Raw genomic sequence first — 23,496 nt, 5'->3', positions numbered from 1 at the left:
AACATGCAAAAGTATCACAAAATTTAACATTTGTGATTATTCTGTCTCATACGTATACTTGTTATTTAGTTGTCAAACTGCTCTTAAAGAACTACAATAGAACTTTAATTTTTTCATTTTTATTTAAGTCCAGACACTTGATATTAAGTTGATTCACATTTTGATGTTAGTGTCTTAAGTAGAGTAACTGCATGAAAAAAAAACAGGAGTACGGCACTTTTAATAGGTAAGCTGTAAGTGCTGCAATGATCTGATTTACGTAGATAAGAAAGATGCAAGGACCAAGTTCAGTGACCCCATGGATTTAGTCAGACAATTTAAACTAGAAGTAGTAATATTTTTGTTTTTTAGGACATACTTTTGTTTTATCAGCAACAATAGCATTAAGTCTTATTGCATTCTTTGCATTCTTAGTGGATCAGAAAAATGCTGTAGATATAATTTATTTGGAGTTCAGTAAGGCATTGGAAAAGTAGACCACAACCTACTACTTAATAAGATGGGATAGACAGCATCACCACAACTTCTCCATTGATCTATCTATATATTTTAACCAAAATTCTTAGACCATTTTATCATATGCTCTTTAACTTGTTCTTCTTTCATTTCAAATTTCCATTAAAGCTTATACATTTTAGCAATTACTAAAATACCAAGCAATCTGCATTCCACAAAGGTATGCATTACTTATTTATTTCTAAAGCACTTTAACAAAAACATTTCATCCTTTAATCCATTCAAAAACTTTCTTACGTTAAATTCTGGTCCAGCTTTTTGCCATTAAATTAAATTAATTAAATTTAAATAAATTAAATTGTTATTTTACTCTTCTTTTTAATCCACAATGAAGCATCTTTCATTGGTGATTTATTATTCTTTTGTAGAATTTTAAGACAGCTTAGGCCAACATTTAAATAAGAGGGGAGGTTGCGACTAGGATTCAGTGATAAATCACAGATTTCTAAGATTTTACAAGGTTTGCTCCTCAGCTAGACCTACAGAAGATTCACAGACATGTCTGTCCTAGATGAGAATCTATATAATAATAATAATAATAGTAAAGTTGGAAGGGACCTTGGAGGTCATCTAGTCCAACCCCCTGCTCGGGCAGGAAACCCTACACCATTTCGGACAAATGGCTGTCCAGTCTCTTCTTAAAAACTTCCAGTGTTGGAGCATTTACTGCTTCTGGAGGCAAGCTGTTCCACTGATTAATTGTTCTCACTGTCAGGAAGTTTCTCCTTAGTTCTAGGTTGCTTCTCTCCTTGATTAGTTTCCACCCGTTGCTTCTTGTCCTGCCTTCAGGTGCTTTGGAAAATAGCTTAATTCCCTCTTCTTTATGGCAGCCCCTGAGATATTGGAACACTGCTATCATGTCCCCCCTTGTCCTTCTCTTCGTTAAACTAGACATACCCAATTCTAGCAACCGTTCCTTATATGTTTTAGCCTCCAGTCCCCTAATCATCTTTGTTGCTCTTCTCTGTACTCTTTCTAGAGTCTCAACATCTTTTTTACATCGTGGTGACCAAAACTGGATGCAGTATTCCAAGTGTGGCCTTACCAAGGCATTGAAGAGTGGTATTAATACTTCACGTGATCTTGATTCTATCCCTCTGTTAATGCAGCCTAGCACTGTGTTGGCCTTTTTGGCAGCTGCAGCACACTGCTGGCTCATATTTAAGTGATTGTCTACTAGGACTCCGAGGTCCCTCTCACAGTTACTACTATTGAGCATGGTGCCACCTATGCTGTACTTGTGCATTTGGTTTTTCTTGCCTAAATGTAGAACCTTGCTTTTTTCACCATTGAATTTCATTTTGTTAGTTAGTGCCCAGTGTTCAAGTCTGTCCAGATCCTTCTGTATCTGAAGCCTGTCTTCTGGAGTGTTGGCTATTCCTGCCAGCTTGGTGTCGTCTGCAAATTTGATGAGTTCCCCATCTATCCCTTCATCCAAATCGTTGATGAAGATGTTGAAGAGTACTGGGCCCAGAACAGAGCCCTGGGGCACCCCACTACACACTTCCCTCCATATAGATGCAGTTCCATTGAGGACCACTCGCTGAGTACGGCCGGTCAGCCAGCTACGGATCCATCTGGTGGTGGTTCTGTCTACCCCACATTTTTCTATCTTGTCAAGTAGTAGGTTGTGATCTACTTTATCAAATGCCTTACTGAAGTCCAAGTAAATTATGTCCACAGCATTCCTCTGATCCACTAATTTTGTCACTTGGTCAAAGAATGCAATAAGATTTGTCTGGCATGATCTATTTTTGACAAACCCATGTTGGCTTTTAGTAATGACTTTGTTTGCCTCTAGGTGTTCGTTGATTCGTTGTTTGATTATCTTTTCCAGGATCTTCCCAGGTATTGAGGTCAGGCTGATAGGTCTGTAATTTCCTGGATCCATTTTTTTTCCTTTTTTGAGGATGGGAACTACATCAGCTCTTTTCCAGTCCTCTGGTAGTTCCCCTGTGTTCCAGGATCTTTGAAAAATATAGTTCAGTGGCTCCGATATCACATCTGCCAGTTCCTTGAGAACTCTGGGGTGTAATCCATCTGGTCCTGGCGATTTGAACTCATCTAGGCTGGACAGGTGCTCCCTAACCATTTTCTTGCCTATCTTAACTTGTGTTTCTGTTTTGTTTTTTATGGCACTATTTTTGATAGGTTGGTCTGTTTTTTCCCTTTGTGTAAAGACAGATGCAAAACACGAGTTAAATAGTTCTGCTTTCTCCCTGTTGCTTGTCACCTTCTTGCCACTTCCACCCACTAATGGACCAATCGTTTCCTTCACTTTTTTCTTGTTTTTTACATGTTGAAAGAAGCTTTTTTTGTTATTTTTGACTTTGGTCGCAAGCCTTAGTTCATTTTGAGCCTTGGCTTTCTTCACTTCATCTTTGCAAGCTCGGGCTATTTGCTGATATTCTGACTTAGTTATGTTCCCCTCTTTCCACTTTCTATACTTGTCCTTTTTATCTTTCAATTTGTCGGAGAGTTCTTTATGCAGCCATGCTGGTTTCTTTTGAGAGCTGTTGTTTTTCCTCTTTGTTGGTATTGTGCTAGACTGTGCTTTTATTATCTCATTTTTCAAAATTTCCCAAGCTTCTTGAGTTGTTTTCCCCTTGAGGATTCTCATCCATGGAATCCTTCCCAAGCCCTCTCTAAGTTTATTGAAATTGTGGACAAGAATGAAGTCCTACATGATAGTTGATTGCCATCTATTAATGAGAAGGTTGCATGAGTTTTATTGCCTTTACTTGGGGATTCTTGATTCTATCTTACAAATAACCAGATATTATGCCTTGTGTCCTTGAAGTCAAGAATTTGTATGTTTACATAATGATTGCCTCCAGCATGAGAATTCTTGGTTACCATTTTAGTCTTCACATGATAGCAAGTATATTATCTTCTAAATGGCACTCATAATGGGCATAAGGAAATCAATCAGGGAGTGTCTTCTTACAAGCAGCCTGGCAGTGTTTTTTTATGAGTTAGGTAGAACATAAATTCTGACAACATGATGCTCTCAGAAAATATATAAAATTGTATGTTTGACATCCATGTCTTGAGTAACATGAGGTATTCTCCAATCCATGAATTATAATTTTAGCAGAGAGAAGTCAAGAATTACTGTAATTTGGGAAGCCTAAGTAAAATTGGATACTTAGACTGCAGTGCTATATATTGAACACCAGGCAATATACTGAATGCTGGAAGAAGGAATAAGATAGCAAGAATGAGGGAGAGTTCATCATTCCTTACTGTGATTTGGAACCTTAATTCTGACTGCCACAGTGGTTAGGAAACCATTCCATTCTCTGATACAGCTTTACATGAAGTTGCCCCATGCATATATCTAGAACAAAAGCTTCCTTCAAGACCTAAGACAGAATAAAGTGAATATGTTCTCGTTAAGGCAAAGAAAATTTCAGACCAGAAAAGATAAAAATGCATTTTTTGAAAAAATGCTCATGATGTCATACAGGCAGATAAAATTCTTGTTCAGTTAATAAGAGGACTTATTTTTGTTGTGAAGATAGTTGTAAGTTAAGTATTGGGAGAAGTTTGAATAAACCACATTTGGCAACACATTGTAATTCTGGAATGTTCACCTCTGACTTCTCTCCCTATGAAACTGCCTAGTACACTAATTACTAAGACACAGCATAAGACACGGCAAAAATATTTTTTTCCTGCCCTATTACTTGGCAAAACTTTTCTGGGAGAAAGAAGCTGGTATATGAAATAATGTTTTCTGTGCTCTGTAGTTATAACAGACGGATAAACAAAATAAAAATAAAACAAATAATTAAAATTTAGAATGTAGATTTGCATGTAAAGGATTTTCTCTTTTTAACAGCCTGAAGTGTATCATGATGGCCATGACAGATCATTTTTACTTTATCAGTTTCCTTTTTCTAGTTCTTCTAAGTGAGTGCCATATAGTTACAGGGGAATTAACCTGAAAAAAAATAAAACACAATAGATCACATCTAGCATCACTAGTTATAAAAAGAAACAAAATCTAGGTTTTGCTTTTGAATGCCCTCCCTCTTGTGTTTTAGGTTCCTGCTTCTTATCCAACTGATAATCCCATCATAATGGGTCTGTTTGCAATAATTCATTTTGACTTGATAGAACACAAAAAGCATACATATACAGAAATGTATACTTATCTAAAAATGGATAAAATGATTTCACAATGTACAAAACATTTATTATTAATGTCATTAATTTGAAGATCTTATTTATAAATGTTTATAAGGGAAGGTATGAGTAACTATAGGCATGCTTTCTATTCCTAGCAAATTTATTCTTTAGAGAAAGTGGTCTTCTCCACAACAGTGCCATTCATTTAGTTTCTTTAAAAGAACAATAAAAACTCATTGAGGTGTCTCCCTAGGAGAGGATAATTTTTCACTAACAGAGAATACTCTTTCATCCACATAAAAACAAAATGCTCAAGTTGGAGGCCTTTTATAAAATTTTGTTTCAGGAACAAAAGCGTTCATTCAGATATAAGGCTTCTCTGCTTTTAGTTCTTTCTGGTCACTTGATCAAGCTCTTGGTAACTTTTAGACTACTTTAGTCTGCATTCCTCAAATTCTTTATACTTGGCCCTGTAATTAAGAGCTTCAGGTTCACTGCTTAAAACATAGATTCTATAACTTTCCACTTGTGCCCTCAAATGCAAGATTAATGCAACAGTCAAAGCTGCACTCCACTCCGAGTCTCAAAACAAACCTCTTGTAGCTACAAGAAAAACAAAAAAGTCTTCATGTGAACGCTGTGGAGTCATAATCAGGTAAAACAGAGGCTTGCAATTTGTATATATTTGCACAAGATTATTTTCTAAAGGATGGTTGGCAATATATACAAAACATTTCTATTTTGAATGTGATATTTTTTCTACCACATAAATCGTACGGCTATCATTTCTGATTTTGGTGACCGTTAAACTAATCTATTAATATGTGCCATGTTTATTATAAAATTGTGCTTGTTCCAAGCTAGTTGTATAATCGTTTGTAGATGACTATTTGGTATAAAAGTGGGGATAAGGATGGCAGGTGCTCAATTATGGCATAGTAAATGATAACTTGTTGATAAAGCATTTCTGGTCACTATAATCATTAGTATGGAGCATGGTGCTTAGTATTGTTTTAAAATATTTTTGTACCAACAGCAAGTGAAACTAATGAAAACTAATTTTCGCACTTTTGCAGTCAAACTTCAAACTGATATCTCAGGTGAAATATAGTTTGGAGATTTGTAATGGGATCAACAGAAAAAGGTTCTTGATGTGACATCTGGAAGCCAAGGATTACTTACTGTGAGTTTATGGAATTGATGGGGAATATGTGGTGGAATCTTTTTACACAGCATGTCTACCAAATAGGCATATATTTTTCTTAAAGTAATGGTAGACTATGAACACTATCAGTTTTGTACACAAAAAGGAAGATACAAAGAGGGGATAGAATTTTCAAAAGTTAAATTTATTCTTAGATAAACGTTCTTGAGGAGCTTGAAAAAGAAGTATAGAAGCTAAGTCATTATAGTTATTCTTGCCCCGTGGTAGCACTGTGGTGTGGTAAGAGCACATTTCAGAAATTACAAAGCTTTTACCCACTTGAGAGTAGGCAAACATGTTAATTAGCAATGGAATACATAATACAATATAGTTTATTGCATCTCTCAGTTCCTAAGTGGGCACAAGTCAAATGTAAAATATGAGATAATGCAATTCTAGGGCACAAGTAGAACTGGAGAGCTGATCCCTTTATAATACTCAGTCCTATGGCACATATGCCACAACCCAGTTCACAGAATACCTCTAAAGTTTTATGTTTCATTCAACTCATTGCATTCTCCTATCTCATCCATGCTATCTCATCCATGACTGAAAATATGCCAGCCCAGTTGAGGGGACTGCTGTTATTTTAGACTACAATATAGGCTACTTTATGGACAAAGGCTAGAATAACAGAAACTTGCAAGCTAATAGTGTTTCCCTTTCTCGCTGTCTTATACCAGAGAGAATCAAGGCAGGGCAAACTTAAGTTTATTTCTTATGCTTTCTTGTTTTCCTGGACTAAGACCATGTTTTCTTAAAGGTCTCCATGTAACTTCTCTAAAGCCATCTCTATGTTCATCCACAGAATGTTTGTGTGTGTGTTTGTGTGTGTGTGTGTGTCTATCTTAGGGTAATATTGCATACTTCTGATGAAGTGAATTTTTAGTCTCAGTAAAATAGGCCATAATAAGGTGATTTAAACCTTCAACTGTTTTTGCTGTAATTGAGAAGACTTCTTTACTTTCCCAAGAAGAACTTTGAAATTGTTCTGATTTTATGTTATCCTATGAAACCTGAATGCATTAGATCAGGGGTCTTCAAACTTGGCTCTTTTATGACTTGTGGACTTCAACTCCCAGGATTCCTCAGCCAGGCATGCTGGCTGAGGAATTCTGGGAGTTGAAGTCCACAAGTCATAAAAGGGCCACACTTGAAGACCCCTGCATTAGGTTGTTATCGTTAGTGAGGGTTACTTTGCTACACATCACAGATATAAGCCATTGGAGTTTACATGCCTTCATTTACTCTCAAAACATGTGGAACTTCTTAGCTACTTCTGGGCTATGCTCACTATTGTGCAAATCAGCTCTGCCACTAAGCTAACCTCTGTTATTCAGATGTGGATATTTCTCTTATTCAGGTGTGAATATTTCAGATATGAAGTAAAGTGAAGGTGGTTTATTTATAGGTTTGCTCCAAAACTTTACTATAAGTACCCTTTCAAAAGTTATAGTTTGTATAGCTAAGCATGTCTTCAAATGAGTTTGACAATGGAATATTAAAATGTAAAATACATGATTAGCATATTGTGCCATATAACTCCTTTTTTTAAAAAAAAAGGTAGCACAGATAGTCCTCAACTTCTGAAATCAGAATTTTTAACTAAGTAAGTTGCTAAGTAAAGTGGTTGTTAATGAGCCATATCTGATTTTATGATATTTTGGACCATGGTTGTTAAGTGAATTATTGCAGTTAAGTGAATCACATAGTCATTAAGTGAATCTAGCATCCCCCTTCCAATTTGCTTATTGGAAACCAGCTGGGAAGGTCACAAATAGTGATCCTATGGCCCCAGGATGCTGCTACTGTCATAAATACAAGTAGGTTGCCAAGTGCCATATTTTGATCACAGGACCATGGGGATGCTGTAACAGTCATAAGTGTGAGAAGTGGTCATAAGGAGCGGTCCTAAGTCACTTTTTTCTGCTGTAACTTTGAATAGTTGCTAAATGAATGGTTTTACTTTCATTTACAAGTCAGTACATCAACATGTATTTTTAATGAGGTCCTTTGTTTTCCTCAGCTCATGGCCCAAAAGGTCTGGAGATCTGAAGAAACATTTATAGAAAAGGAATACCTGGTACATTATAGATTTATATGTCAACTAACCTTAATTGAAAGAAGTGCCATCTACCTGATTTAATCTCATTGGCAGAATCAGCTATGCATCATCTCCTAAGACTTGTTTTGGAGCAGAAAGACCTGTCACGTGCTGGGGAACTCTTTTCTCTGGACGATTGTGAAATAGAAGGATGCCTATCCGAAGCTCTTGAGCAAATCAAACTAATTAGTTCATCTCCTGTAAGTAGACCCTTTCGTGCTCTTTGCAAAGCAGAATGTGGGTTAGAAAATGAAACTTAGCTGCAGAAGCTCAAGAAAAAAGATTACAAATTGCACCCTCAGTAACGTGGGAGCAGTTACAATTACTCTTCAGAATGATTGGGAAGGTAGCATATCAAGACCTCAGTTCCTGAAACTCAAGGCCAGCAGGAAGCAAAATTATTTGAAAATGTTTTCTGTTTGTTTAAATCAGAGTCGCCTCCAACCGTTAGAAAAGCAGCAAATGAATTTGATAAATAATAAATAAATATAATAATTATAATCATTGCTATAATTATTCTTTAAAACATTTTTATTAAAAACATGAATGTAATAATAATTCCCTGGTTTTAGGCAATGAGTGAAAAGAAAAAAAATATCGAGTGATTGCAAGGATAGCAGAATGTGGCAATAAAATTTAGAAATCAGGAATTATACAAAACATTTTAATGTTTAGGAAAAAATATTTTTTCATACAAAGTACACTTGGTATCTGACCTTTAAACTTAAATATTAAATATGTTTTAGTGTTTCTTGTGATAAAGGTATATGTTTCTGCTAGATGACATAAATCTGATGAATTACACCAGTCATCAAATTTATGCATCTTAGAATTTACTATTATTGAGAAATTTGGCAGTCTAGCCAAAAGGGTCATCGGCTTATTATCGAATATGAATCATTTGAACCCACGATTTGTATCTTTGACTGGATGGCTTACAACCTGACTTGAAACAATACATTTGGAATAGAATAAAACAATGAATTCTATATTCCTTGGCCAGTGTTAAAGACTATTAAAATGATGCCCATGATGAGCATTATTGATTTTCTCAAGAGGCTTAAAGGAGAATGTATGTTCCAAGAATAGTTACTTATCAAGCATCTCTTTGTTCTACACGCACACACACACAATCCCTTTCAAATTTCAGCAGGAAACCTGTGGTAACTTTGAAATATATGCATGGAATAATGAATCCACCTAAGTCACTGCCATAGTTCATTGATACCACTGTTGAATTCAGTATTATAGAACATCGGACAATGTGGAGAGAACATTTGCTATTAGTTTCCACTAGAGGGCAGCAATAATGCATAATTGACCTAAAAGAACTTTTAAAAATGATTTAAATGTTCAGAATGTGAAGAAGATAGGTCATTTTCCATAACTGAGAATAGAATGCAAACATAATAGCAAATCTGTGCATTCTTCAATATCTCACAACTGAGAAACATTTTTTAAAGAATAGCATTCATACTGCTGTCATAGAATAGAACAAACACAGCAATGGGTATTAAGGCTCACTCTTTCCAATAAGAATGTGTGGTTTAGGAAGAAGGAAGGAGTGCAACTGGGACATTCTTTTAAGACAAGTGAGGAAAAAATAGGAAAACTTGGAGAGTGAGCTTTGGGAACAGGAGCAATGTCAGTAGTAAGAGGGAAAGGAAAGAGGGATTTGTGAAAAAGTAAAACTGTAAATAAGCAAGTGTAAATAAGCAAGTGTTGTTGATATTCCTCCAACAAAAAACAACTTGTACTAGTTAATCTTACTATATTGAGTTAAATAGAGGTATTCCTTGACTTACTATAATAATTGAGCCTGGAATTATGGTCGTAAATTGTTGCAGTTGTAAGTCACCCATTCACTGGGAATTTTCTGGCCTTTTTCATGGCAGTTGTTAAGCAAATGCTGCTGCCCCATTAAGAAAATGCAGAGGCCATTAAGGAAATGACATGATCATTGAGTGAACTGTTCATGTGATTGGTTGTTTGTTTGGTGGAAACAGAAAAAATGCTGGAAACATGACAAAAATCACAAATTGCAAGGACATGACTGTGGAATGCCATGACAGTTTGTAAAGCTGATCCACCCAACATGTGGTCACATGACCGTGAAGGGATTGACACAACCACTTACGACAGGTGGGGATGCTTTACTGACCATAAAGCACCCATTACATGACTGTCATAACTTTGAGCAATCATAAAATGACCAGTCCCTAAGCGAGGGCTACCTGTAAAGTTTTAATTGTTTATAATCAATGAATAAAAAAAGAAATCATACACACCCCTGAAATTCCAAAATACTATGCAAAGACCTTATTAAGAGAGAAGATAAAATCAGTAGTGAGATTTTAAATTATATCTACATACCCCGATAGCAAATTGGAATAGATTTATGCCATTTCCAGCTTAACAAATTTAGTTTCCTCATGGGCATGATCAGTTATGTTCATTGATGAATCAGTTATGATGCAGATAAATATCAAACATGATGTTCAGCCAAAGACAGGGGGATTCCTTCCTCCCTCCCCTCCCAAAAAGCAACTAAAGGAAATATCTTTTTCTATAACAAAATTATACAATTCATTACTTCAAGATGCTGACTTAGATGGTTCTAAAAATGATTTGATTAGGTAACGCTTCCAGTTGTGACCCACTTTTCAGGAATTGATGCACTATTGCTGAGGTTTGGGAATAGGGACATACTTGGGCAGAGGCAAAACAAATCCAATAAGCAGCTTTCTTTCATTTTTTTTATTACTGGACATTTTACAAATTCAGCACTTGTCCAACGAAAATTTATTTATTTATTTATTTATGAGACTTATATACCGCTTTAAGTGCAAGCACTCTCTAAGCGGTGTACACCAGTAAGCAATGTATATATATATTTACATTGCCCCCAACAATCTGGGTCCTCATTTTACCTACCCCGGAAGGATGGAAGGCTGAGTCAACCTTGAGCCGGTGAGATTTGAACCGCTGACCTGCTGAACACAGTCAGCTAAAGTGGCCTGCAGTACTGCACCCTAACTGCTGCGCCACCTCGGCTCCAGTCTTGTTTGTAGTTAGATAATTTTTCTAAGCTTTAAAGTCTTTAAAAGCATACCAGCAATCTAATTACTCTTGTACAATTACATTTTTTTTCATTTGAAGATCTTATTGTATTTCTTCAGCAATCCCCTATACCTTAGACCAGGGGTAGTCAACCTTGGCTCTTTTATGACTCGTGGACTTCAATTCCCAGAATTCCTGAGCCAGCTTAGGAAGTCCACGAGTCATAAAAGAGCCAAGGTTGACTACCCCTGCCTTAGACTAAGGTTCATATCTCACAGTATGAAATTTATGCTGCTTTTTCCAGCTAAACTCCCCCAAAGTCACTTGCAGCCATGCAGAAGATAGAATGTGTGGTCTGGTGCTTGGGCCTGCTGCTGGATTGGATGTTGGAGAATCTAGTAGATCCCTTCCTGTTGATACAGCTCTGGACTGGATGTTATTTCTAGAAGCCTACTTCTTGAGGCTGCTATTTTTCTGGATTGCCAACACTCCAGATTTAATTTCTGGGGAGACTGTCATTGTTCTGGGCTTCTTCTAGTTTTTGAGGTGTGCCTACTGTTGTGATACCATTCTCCATTCCTCATTGCTTATATACCCCTCAGGTAGCTTTGGGGATTCAGTTATCCCTCACTTCTTCCTTTGCTATCTTGTTTCATTTGTCTTCTTTCACAGATCCTCACCTCTTCTGCAGCCTGGCCCTTTTCTTTATAAAGGACTAGTTTGTCTGATAGTCCAAGGATAGAATCCTTTAAATTGAAACAGATAGAAGGGTACAGCTAATTCTACTGTAATTCATTTTTTTAGATATCCAGATATTTTAATTTTAAAAAGTCATTTAAGCACAAATTAGGTTAATAAATACAATTTTCACAAGTAATCATAATGTCCCTTTGGTAAGAATCTGGCTGTTTTTGGAAACTGAATATTGGATCGGACTGTCCCTTTCATTCTGATTTAGCAATATGATTTAGATAGGGTTATCATAAATGACATGTGATAAATTATATTTGAATGCAGCAATAGAAAATTTTAATTTGAACTGAATTCATTTTTTTTATAAAAACAAGTAATTATAAAAGTACAAGCTCAGAAAGGAAGGACAAGGGAATAAATATTTACTTGGTTCATTATTTTCAGTTTCAGTTGTCTAACATAGAATTTAGAACTGGAAGGGTCCTCCGAGATAACCTAATCCACACTCCTCATCCATGCAGGATCCACTTGAATATCTTTGATATCCAACATCTGTCTAAAGATCTCTAGTCTAGAGAAGGAGAACACAACATGTCATGATGCATACTTTTTCTTCCTGTTATAGACAGTCTTTCTAATTAATTTTAGATCCAATTGCTAGTGGGGTCAGGTCACAATAAAACTGGAAACTCTTCTGCTAATGGCAGCCAAACAGTTGTCAAGTTTCTATATTGCTGTTAGCATTTTCCATCCAGTTGGAAAATGTTCTCCACACTTAATGCTTCAGGGTGTGGAGACAAGGGTGGTTAATATAATATTTACATGAGGAACTTCAATTCTATCAGGACCAGCTGGACTGCTTTCACTCTCAGAATGGCACTGGATCTGTCACTGTTAACAGCATTCACTTTATTCCCCCACAACACCATGAACAATCCTGTGTCAAACCTTCTGATAAAACCTTTAAACCAGATATATTTCAGAGCCTGTTTCCTGTAACATAATGGATGGAAAGGTTTCTGGAGCTGAGATGGTACAGGATTACTGTCGGCAATGGCCAAGGATCTGGATTAAGTCTCTTCAATAAAGCACTTTCATTCTGCAGCAACATAGCTTTTGTAATGGTCCACAGAACATCATAAATTAGACCACTTGGTGGTAGTTCAGCGGTTCTCAACCTGTGGGTCGGGACCCCATTTGGGGTCAAACAGCCATTTCACGGAAGTCACCAAACAACGCAGTCTGCCATTTTTTCCCCCTTTTCCTTAGCTGTGCTACTCCCTTTTCTTCTATTGGCTTTTGAAAGCCAATAAAATAGACTCTCTTGAATAGAGTCTAATTCTATTGGCTTTCAAAAGCCAATAGGAATTGTCCAGGCTGTCTCTGCCCTGCTGAGCCCGCCAAAAGTCCTATTCTGCAAACGGTGCTGCAAGTTGTCTGCAGTGAAAGCGAGCTGTCTGGAAGTTTCCACCCCTCCCTGCTGAGCAACTACTAAAAATGTAAGTAAAAGAGGGCCAGGGGTGGGAAGTGGGAGGCCGGTGGGCGCAGGGAGGGTTGCTGGCGCACGTGGGGCCCGGCGGGTGCCTTACCTCCCTTGGGCTGGGCCAGCTGGTGGCCCAGCCAGTGGTCGGCCTGTGCCGTCTCTGCCGCTTGCCACCTATGCCTCGGCCGGCGCAGAGGGCATGCGTGGTGCTCCCGGGCAGGAAAAGTCCTCGACTTACGACCAGTTGGGTAGTCCTCAACTTACGACCGGTTGGGTAGTCCTCGACATACAACCGGTTGGGAGTCACGGAATTAAAAAAGGTTGAGAACCACTGTGGTAGTTGATAACTATGAGTATAATTTCTATGATTTGTTCTTTGGAAAACTAATATACATAATCTCATAAATATTTCTATAAGAAATATGCAGATTAGAGAAAAAGGGTCAGTAGGTCATACTATTGAGTCCATGACCATCAGTCTTTAACCTCTAGAGTTAGCTAACCCCAAGCTTGGTTCCATAATAAACCTACATATTCATTATTAAATGTTACATATTCCACCAAGCCATTGTATCGGTATTAGCAGCAGAGTTTCTGAAAAGATGTGTTGTTAAACATTGGACTAAATGCCAGCCATTGTAATCCTCAGCAGAGGAAGTACAGTCAGAATAGGTCTGTCTTTGGAAAGTTGCCTAACTCCTAGGTTTTTACTGAAACGATGACCATCCTGTCTTATCCCTGAATGTACACCAGTGCAAATTTCTTGTCTTGTCTAACTGATGCATCTCCTACATCAGTTACAAGAAAAGTCTCTGGAACTAGAGGGACAGATGCAAAAACAACGACAAATTCTTGAAAAGGAAAAGGAGTTAGAAGGCTTGCAAAGTTTCCTAGATTCTCTGGATCCTAAAGAGCCAAGACAGCTGGAGGTTTTCCTCACCTTTGAGCCAGGAAGCGAAGCAACTCCGAAGATCTCTTCCACCGTTGAGCTGGAAGGGCTGGAGGAGCTGGCCGAGGGAAGAGGAGATAGGCCTCGGAGCCAGCTCGCCTGCCAGCAGCAGTAGCAGCCATTGCCTCTGCCCCAGCCCGCCGCCCTGGCCTCCTCAGCCTCCTCCTCGACTACATCGTCCGCCGCTTCAGCCATCTCATTGTGCCTGGAGGCCGCCTGGCATGTCCCGCGTTCCGTGTGGCGGCGACCCACCACCCGGCTTTCTGCCGCTGGAGAGTGCCGGCCTGCCCCACCAGCAGCCGCAGCCTCCCCCGCGGCGGCAGGCCTCGCTGCAGCCGCCCGCCTGGGCAATCCGGCCCGACGCTCAGCCGACCCTCGCTGTCCCACGCGCGGCTTCCTTTTCCTTTTTCTCTGCCATCATCGCCGCCGCCTCTTCGTTTTCCTCGGGCTCCGCGGTGGGGCCTTTTCTGGTGACTTGGGCTCCCAGCGTGACTTCGCCTGCTGCCCCGGCCCGCCGCCGTTGCGGTGATGGCCAGCAACAAGAGGAAGCGCGACAACAAGGCCAGCACCTTCAGCTTCAATTGTATGCTGTTGCTGGGTCCCGCTGGGGAAAGGCCGGAGGAGCCGGCCTACACTGGCACCCTGTGGAAGAAGACAAATTACAGTCCCGCCGTGGCTGGGTTGACTTTACACAATTGCTGGATGTCCGAAGAAGCCATTGATGAGCTGCACGAGAGGTACTTGGAGAAGTTGACCCAGCTCTTTGAGGAGCATAAGGCCAAGTATGGGCTGCCCCAAGACAAGTACCTAATGATCACCTAGGCGGCCACATTGGACCAGTCTGGGACACAGAGGGGCAATATTTTTTAGAGAATGTTTGTTGTGGGTATGTGTATGTATGTAGATGAATGGTGGCCCTGTTATGTATAAATTTTATTATTGTATTTAGGGCGTATGAATGTGAATATTTTTATTTTTATGTATATAAATTGAGTGTAAATGTGTATTGAGTGTTTGGGGTATGAGAATGGTGGAGTCGGGGCGGAGCCTGGTACCCCCTCTGCTGAGTGCAATAGCAAAAGCAGGGGGGGCAGGACTTACCCTTGGGCTTGGTCTATGTGGAAAGCTAGTCCGGTCAGGAAGGGAGAAGGCTGGTGAGGGTGGGGATACTCCGGGGAGGGGAGAAGGTCGGAGCATCCCAGTTATGACTGGGATGGGCAGATATGGCGGGAGCCGAGAGGCAGGCCATCTTTGGGGAACAAGGACCCGCTATATTAGAGTGATTCCTTGTTCCGGCCCGTCAAAAGGCTCATCCTGTAGTACTGGTGACAGGGGAGTACAGGGCCCTAGTTGTAGGCTGCTATTGCTTAATGCCAGGTCCGTTGTCAGCAAAGCCCCCTTTGTCCATGATTTAATATTGGACAGCGGGGCAGACCTGGCATGTATAACCGAAACCTGGCTGGGCCCTGATGGGGATGTTTCCCTCTCGGAGATGTGCCCGGATGGGCTTGTGGTGCTTCATCAGCCTCGACATCAGGGCAGGGGTGGGGGAATGGCAGTCATCGCTCGGAAGTCCTTGAGTCCTCATGGGATTCCTGCCCCGGAGGTTGTTGGGTGTGAGTCCCTCCTATTGAAGTTGGGTTCACGGGTTCAGTTGGGCTTGCTGCTGACATACCTATCTCCCTGCTGCGTTGCAACAGCCCTGCCTGTGTTGCTGGAGTCAGTAGCCGGGTTGGCGGTGGAGTTCCCCAGACTTATGGTACTAGGGGACTTTAACCTACCATCACTCGGCGATCGCTCAGAGGCGGCGCAAGAGTTCATGGCTTCCATGGCAACCATGGACCTGACCCAGGTAATTCAGTATCCGACTCATAGGGGTGGTCACACACTCGACCTTGTGTTTCTCTCGGGGCAATGGAGACATGATCTGGAATTAAGGGGAATAGCGATCTCTCCCTTGTCATGGACAGATCATTTCCTATTGAGGCTGGACTTCAGAGCATCACTCCCCCATCGCAGGGACAGGGAGCCGACTAGGTGGTTCCGCCCCAGGCACCTAATGGACCCAGATCGGTTCCAGGAGGAGCTTGGGGAAATACCTGACTCCCTTGTCCACAACTCGTCCAGGTCCCTGGTTGCAGCCTGGAATGAGGCGGCGTCCGGGGCCCTGGATCGAATTGCGCCTTTGCGACCTCTCTGTGGTGGTGGTCCCCGGAGGGCGCCTTGGTTTACTGAGGAGCTCCGGGAGATGAAGCGCTACAAGAGATGTCTAGAGCGACGTTGGAGGGCCAGTAACTCTGAATCTGACCGATCGCTATTAAGATCACTATTATCTTAGGACTTACTTAGTGGCGATAAGGGCGGCAAAGCATGTTCACTTTTCCGCACTTATTGCGTCCGCAGAATCTCGCCCGGCCGCCTTGTTTAGGGTGACCTGCTCCCTTCTTAAAGTGGAGGAGGCGGAGGAACCCTTGCAGGGGAGAGCTGAGAAGTTTGTTCAGTTTCTTTCGGACAAAATCGCTCAGATTCAGAGAGACCTGGACTCCGACTGGGCAGTGCCAGCCGAGTTGCCGGGGGCTGGTCTTAGTCATGTTATCTGGAGCGAGTTTGAGCCTGTGACCCCTGATGAAGTGGACAAGACCGTGAGGACAATGAATGCCGCCACCTGTTTATTGGACCTGTGCCCCTCCTGGCTGGTTTCTGCCAGTAGGGAGGTGACACGAGGCTGGCTCCAGGCGATAATCAACGCCTCCTTGATGGAGGGGTCTTTCCCGCAACCTTTAAAAGAAGCGGTGGTAAGGCCCCTCCTCAAGAAGCCTTCCCTGGACCCAGCTGTTTTGAAGAACTTTCGTCCTGTCTCCAACCTCCCCTTTGTGGGGAAGGTTGTAGAGAAGGTGGTGGGCGTCCCAACTCTTGCAATCCTTGGATAAAACTAATTATCTGGACCCTTTTCAATCTGGTTTCAGGCCCGGCTACAGCACTGAGACTGCTTTGGTTGCACTGACCGATGACCTCTGGCGAGCCCGGGATAGGGGTCATTCCTCTATCCTGGTGCTTCTTGACCTCTCAGCGGCTTTCGATACCATCGACCATGGTATCCTTCTGCGTCGTCTCGGAGAGGTGGGGGTGGGCGGCACCGTATTGTGGTGGTTCTCCTCCTACCTCTCTGACAGGTCGCAGTCGGTGTTGGCGGGCGGACAGAGATCAAACCCTAGGCGCCTCGATTATGGGGTGCCTCAGGGCTCGGTCCTGTCCCCCCTCCTTTTTAACATCTACATGAAACCGCTGGGTGAGATCATTTGGTGACACGGGGTGAGGTATCATCAGTACGCGGATGATACCCAATTATATATCTCCACCCCGTGTCCTTTCAGTGAAGCAGTCGACGTGATGTGCCGGTGCCTGGAAGATGTGAGGGTCTGGATGGGGGTGAACAGGCTTAGACTCAACCCTGACAAGACTGAGTGGCTCTGGGTCTTGCCTCCCAAAGGTCAACTGGATGGTCCATCATTAGTCCTGGGGGGGGGGCAAATTTACCTCCCTCAGTGCAGGCACGCAACTTGGGTGTCCTCCTGGACTCACAGCTAAATTTAGAACAACATCTTTCGGCTGTGGCCAGGGGGACCTTTGCCCAGGTTCGCCTGGTGCACCAGTTGTGGCCTTATTTGGACCGGGAGGCTTTACTCACGGTCACTCATGCCCTTGTCACCTCAAGACTGGATTACTGTAACGCGCTCTATATGGGGCTACCCTTGAAGAGCGTTCGGAGGCTGCAGTTGGTTCAGAATGCAGCCGCGAGAGTGATTGTGGGCGCGCCAAGGTACGCCCACGTGTCACCTATCCTCCGCTAGCTGCACTGGCTTCCTGTGGGTCTCCGGACGCAATTCAAGGTGTTGGTTATCACCTTTAAAGCCCTTCATGGCATAGGGCCAGGTTACTTACAAGACCGCATACTGCCGCACAGTTCCCAGAGACCAGTGAGGTCCCATAGATTGGACCTCCTTCAGGTCCCGTCGGCCAGACAATGTCGGCTGGCGGGCCCTTGGGGAAGGGCCTTTTCTGTGGTGGCTCCGACCTGGTGGAATCAACTTCCCCCCGAGGTTCGAACTACTCCCACCCTGCCGGCCTTTAAGAAAGCCGTTAAAACTCTCCTGTTCCGGCAGGCCTGGGGCTGATGTCCCTGGGGGGGGGGCGGGATATGATCGGACATGCGGCATGATTGTATTATTTTATCGTATTATTGTTAGATGATTGTTTTAATTTTGTACGCCGCCCTGAGTCCTTTGGGATTGGACGGCATATAAATAAAATAAATAAATAAATAAATAAATAACCATGTTATCACAGGACCAAGGATTAGTTTCATTCTACATATTGTAAGAATCTCAACAGTCAAGATAGCTCAGGGTGGTGCAGCAATCACTGATTTCCATAATTTGGAATCATGGTACAATGGTTGTCTCTTTTCAACTAGATACCTAGGATTATAGCCAAAGAATAAAAATGCATTCTTTTCTCTTAATTAACAAAGACTGTTCAACCACAGTAAGTGGTGGTCAACCTGCAGGTACTTCAGCCTTCTGAAGTATATTACTAGATTACAGCCTTCTCCATTGAGGTACAAACTGACATTTACTTTAATAAGCCACATAACAGCAGAAATGGTTTTGTGTTAGGATTAAAGAAAAACAACCAGCATCCACAGAGTAAATGTAAGCCAAGGAATTGTGCATAGTACCATCCAAAAGGAATTTAGCCTTAGGGAAAATGGCTTCATCAGAAACCAAGCAAGACTGAACATATCCAAAATAAAATCAGATCTCTAAAACACTAATTACTTATTGCCCCTAAGATGTTTATATGGATTCCAGGAAGAATTATAGTTTGTAATCTGTGAGCTTCAGGTTTTTTCTTCCACTCAGTCTGTTCTGCTCCTAGAAAGATTCAAAGAACAAAAAAACTTCCCCCAAACCCCTTCCTATATATTTAGCCAATGGGGCTAGAGGGCAACAATCAAGAATTTTAAACAAATGTCCCTCCTTGAATTCTTAGTGAGAGAAGGATTTATGTTACAGTTACTTATAAGTATGTTCTGTTCTAAAAGGGATCCCTGAAATGTGCACTGCTAGAAGTGCTTATTACATAAAGATACTCACTTCATTATTTCCTTGCTGCTTATCTTGTTTCTAAAGCCCGAATGATATAAACTTTATACATTATTCATTTGTTTATCTAACTGTTAAACCTTTAGGAAAATTCTCATGGTAGTTTTATTAGAATAGAAATTCTAATAAATTCTAATATATATAAAACAAACACAGCCATAATAAAAATGAACACAAATGAAAGAAGAAAAATCTTTTAAAAGGTAAAACCAGGAAGTAGAGTAGATTTTCCTGTTAAAGATTCTGATACAGAAACTGTAGGGTTTAATGTTAAGACAGCGAAAGGGTAAATAAAGATCAGTATTTCATTAGGGAGAACATTCTCACCGGGCTGGCAGAGGCACTGGTAACCATTCTTTTTTTTTTTTAAGATAAGAATTGCATCTTTCAGGCGTTTTGTGGCCACGCTCCAAGAATTAGGCAATGTTAGACAAAAGCAGAGGCATAAGAGTCATTTATTGAGACAGGCAACTATAGAAATTGAATGAATGAATATGAATAAATGATTGATTAAATAAATAGACCACTGCCTTTTTCAGATGTAGATATACTGCCCCTACCTTGTGGAATACCCTCCTGCTCCAATTCAAGAGGCCCCCCACTTTTCTAGCCTTTTAGAAGATCATTAAGATCTGTTTTTATTTATGAGATGCTGTGAGTGCATGGGTAGAAGGCACTGAGCTTGCTGTGCAGCATTCCAAGGGGGACAATTGCAGAACAGGTTTTTTGTTTTTTGTTTTATTGTTTGAAATGGTTTTATGGTTGTTGTACATGGTCCCTGTTGCTTAAGATGGCCAATCAAAAAAAAATCTAATAAATAACTAAGAGAACAAAGAACTGGAGGAGTGTTTAGCTGTATATAGAAACATCTGATAGATGAAGTCTGATCCTGGAGACCAGGGTTAAACAGTGCCAACCGTGTTTAGTAGGAGGCTAAGAGCAGAAAAACAGGTTGGGGATGAAATAGCTCTTCCTGTTAGAGAAAATTGATCCATTTGAGCAGGTTACTTAAATGCAGTAATTGCTCAAATATAGCCCATTATAAGAATGGCCAATTCTTGAAAATCCATAATATTGCAATAAAACCTACACCTTTAATTAGTGGGCAATAATACAGGCTGATGCCTTTGCATCTCTCTTTAAAACCATATTAAGTATACAAGGGGCCACTTGAAATATCATTCTTAAAAGTTTGGATGCAACCCTGTCCAGACAGTTAAAGAAATTACATGGTCCCAACTGAGCACCAAACAAAAGTTGTGTATATTGCGCCATCCTGGCAAAGTAGAAGTATTCTAGTTTTGTCAGTGATTTTTGTGCCTTTCGGATTACCTTATTTTCATTATGTGCTGGGTTTGGCATATCTATGAAAACCATGGTCAAATGTTTAAAGTTTTTAATATGTTTTGTTGTTCAGCCATTTAATCACCAGGCATGCAAATTACAATCTTGATTTTAGTATAGACAGATGCTTCAGTGCTTTAGTGAACCATCAGTCACAATGATGCAGCCTCCCTGCCAGTCTAAATGCTAGGCAATATCTAAGTGTGAATAAACACCTTCCTCCAGGTATGGACTTTTGGACAGATATTCAGGAGAGTCTTCAACTGCTATCATATTTTATCTCAATCAGGACTACCAGATGAATGACAATGACCAAGCAGTTGTGGAGATTTGTATCACTCGAATTACTTCAGCCATCAGGGAAACTGAATCCATCGAGAAGCATGGAAAAGCTCTTATTGATCTCTGGGAGTCGTGTTTAGAGCACAATCTGAAACCTTTTTGTAAAGATGAAGACACACCGCATGCAAAGATTGCCTCCGATATTATGAGCTGCATTTTGCAGGTAAGAATGTTTTGCCGATGATGTACCTTTTGAGAGTATGTTGATTAGTTCTTTTGTAATAGGATTGCACACAAACAGTCTTTAGAAATTCTCCCGCAAATTTATAAGTGGAAAAGTTAGGTGGATGACTTATTCAATTTTTTTCCTCCAAGGGACAGAGAAATTGTCTAACAACTTCTCGTGGATAAGATTCCTTTTGTGGTTACAATAGTAAATATCCTGAAAAAGAAGGATGGGAGAAGTTCCCTCTTGATATATTTCTTGAAATGGAAAGGAAGCATGGGAAATCACAAAAAAAAGACAAGATCTTCACATAGAAGATGGACACCATATAGCAAAATAAAATGAAGGATACTCCATCCATGAGAAATCCTCTGAAATGTTCTTCTCCTTTGGAAGAATGTCTAAAATAGTCTTTCTTTAATCAGATTTCACAAAAAGTATTTTCTTGGAATGTGTTCCACACTAGTCTGAAGCTGGAAAAAAAAGCATTTTAGATATGAAAATATACATTGTATCTTTTGGTTCCTCCTTAAAGATCTTGCAACTTTTTCTGGGTTCATAGACTAGCCATGTGATTTCTGAAAAAAATGTGGGTTAAGTTAAGGAGCAAACATTAGTGCTACCTCAAGTGAACTACTTATTTTTCTGAGATTGTATGGCTACAGCAAGAATTCAGCTGATCCAATTGCTATCCATGCCTGCTTCTAAGAACCTTTTCAACTTCAGAACCAAAGCACTGGACATTCCTGCTATTTGGAAAACATTCTGGATACTATTTTGTAAATATGTGTTCAAAATCATATTATGTATTCTAAGTGGTCAAATATATTTCAGATTAATAATTTTCTGCTATGTGTTAGAAAACTCAGAAATTGGTAAGCAGAACTATATAAGTGTGTCATTTAAAATGTCATCCCTCTAATCAATTCTTCCAAACTATGATGTATAAGAATTTTTACCTATGGCCTGATACCGTTAAGTTGTGCATGGTCCCCTGTACTGTATGTTTCATAAAGATAAATGTATAGCTTGACAACTAGCCTTGGAGTAAATTTTACTGCACATTTTGAAGTTTTAAGAAGCACTATTTTGATGGTAGTCTATATTACAATTAAGATAAGTTTCTGGAGTCAAATTATTCAATCATAACCTCTAAGTTCTATTACAGATAAGAAAGGAAGTAAAATCTATACATCAGGTCATGTACAGTTTTACACCAGTTGATACATTCAAGATTATTCTAAAATTTCAAAATGGAGATAATTTGAAGAAAGGCCAAATTGTACTACATATCACTACATATCAGCAGTTAGTTAATAGAACTCAAAATAAGACAAGAAACTGAATCAAAAATGCATGTTTATTTATTAAATAGTACATATTTATTAAATATCAACTAGAAAGTCTTTTTTTCAGGCATTATAACCACAGTAATATTTAGTTGTCCATCTAAATCAAGAAATAGACTTATAGTTAGTTTTAAACCTGTCATTACTACAGTTTGTATTCGTAATATTTTGTTGTTGTTGGGGTTTTTTTTGCTTTGCTGGCTAGTTCAGAAGTCAAATTTAAGGTTTATTTACCTTAAATTCATATTAATCATATTAAAATCATATTAATCCCTTTTCAAAAGGAAACAACATATAACTAGAACCTGGTTCGTATCAATGGAGTGCAAGCTAAAACTTCTCCAGACTCAATTATTTTTATTTCAGCTTCAGAACTCTAGGATCAGGTCCAAGTATACATTTTAAACAAATATTAAAATCTAGGTCCTAAACAGATGTGGATTTTCAAAACAGTAGTTCTTTAATAAGTAGAACAAGATTCCATTGTCTCCATTTTACTCTAAAGGCTCTTTTGATGAACATACATTAACTACCATCAAATCAATTATACTTGATGAAAATATATGTGATCAAAAACTTATCCCAATTTTGTTAGGTTGTCTATTTTTATAATGTTATTTCTGGTATATTAAAGTAGAACATAGAAAACTCATGACCAATTAGAAGTATACTAAAAAAAAAAAAAGTCATATGAAAAATCCAGGAAAGAGCAAAATAAGCCAGTAGCTTTAAGATGGTTTCACATATCAAGCTAGGCTGCAGTTTAGTTTTGTAGTCTAATCTTAGCATGTTGTACAAACTCAGCCAATGTGGCTTGTTAATCATGATTTATGATTTGAATATTGTGTGAATCCAGACAAAATCCCTTTAATATTGATGGTCTAATTGGTTTTTTTAAAAAATCAATCAATCAGAACAGAGCTGGAAGGGACCTTAGAGGTCTTCTAGTCCAGCCCCCTGCTCAAGCAGGAGTCTCTGTATCATTTC

General features: G+C 40.0%; 1 protein-coding gene across 16 annotated transcripts in view; it reads left to right on the top strand.

The window, feature by feature from the left end:
• VEPH1 (ventricular zone expressed PH domain containing 1) overlaps window positions 1–23,496 on the top strand; it is a 122,979-nt gene that overhangs the window by 3,697 nt on the left and 95,786 nt on the right. For 12 of the 16 annotated variants that reach the window (XM_039330635.1, XM_039330641.1, XM_039330639.1 and 9 more), the window contains 3 exons: window positions 5,727–5,833; window positions 8,013–8,158; window positions 20,942–21,157. In XM_039330635.1, the coding sequence (XP_039186569.1) occupies window positions 8,021–8,158; window positions 20,942–21,157 (354 nt within the window). In that variant the 5' untranslated portion in view covers window positions 5,727–5,833; window positions 8,013–8,020. The other 4 variants (XM_039330638.1, XM_039330637.1, XM_039330642.1 and 1 more) reach the window with 4 other exon arrangements.

Source organism: Crotalus tigris, unplaced genomic scaffold (assembly GCF_016545835.1).
Source record: "Crotalus tigris isolate CLP2741 ecotype Arizona unplaced genomic scaffold, ASM1654583v1 scf7180000024430.1745191, whole genome shotgun sequence".
In the NCBI taxonomy this organism is placed as follows: Eukaryota; Metazoa; Chordata; class Lepidosauria; order Squamata; family Viperidae; genus Crotalus; species Crotalus tigris.
This window is presented reverse-complemented; position numbering and strand designations above follow the sequence as displayed.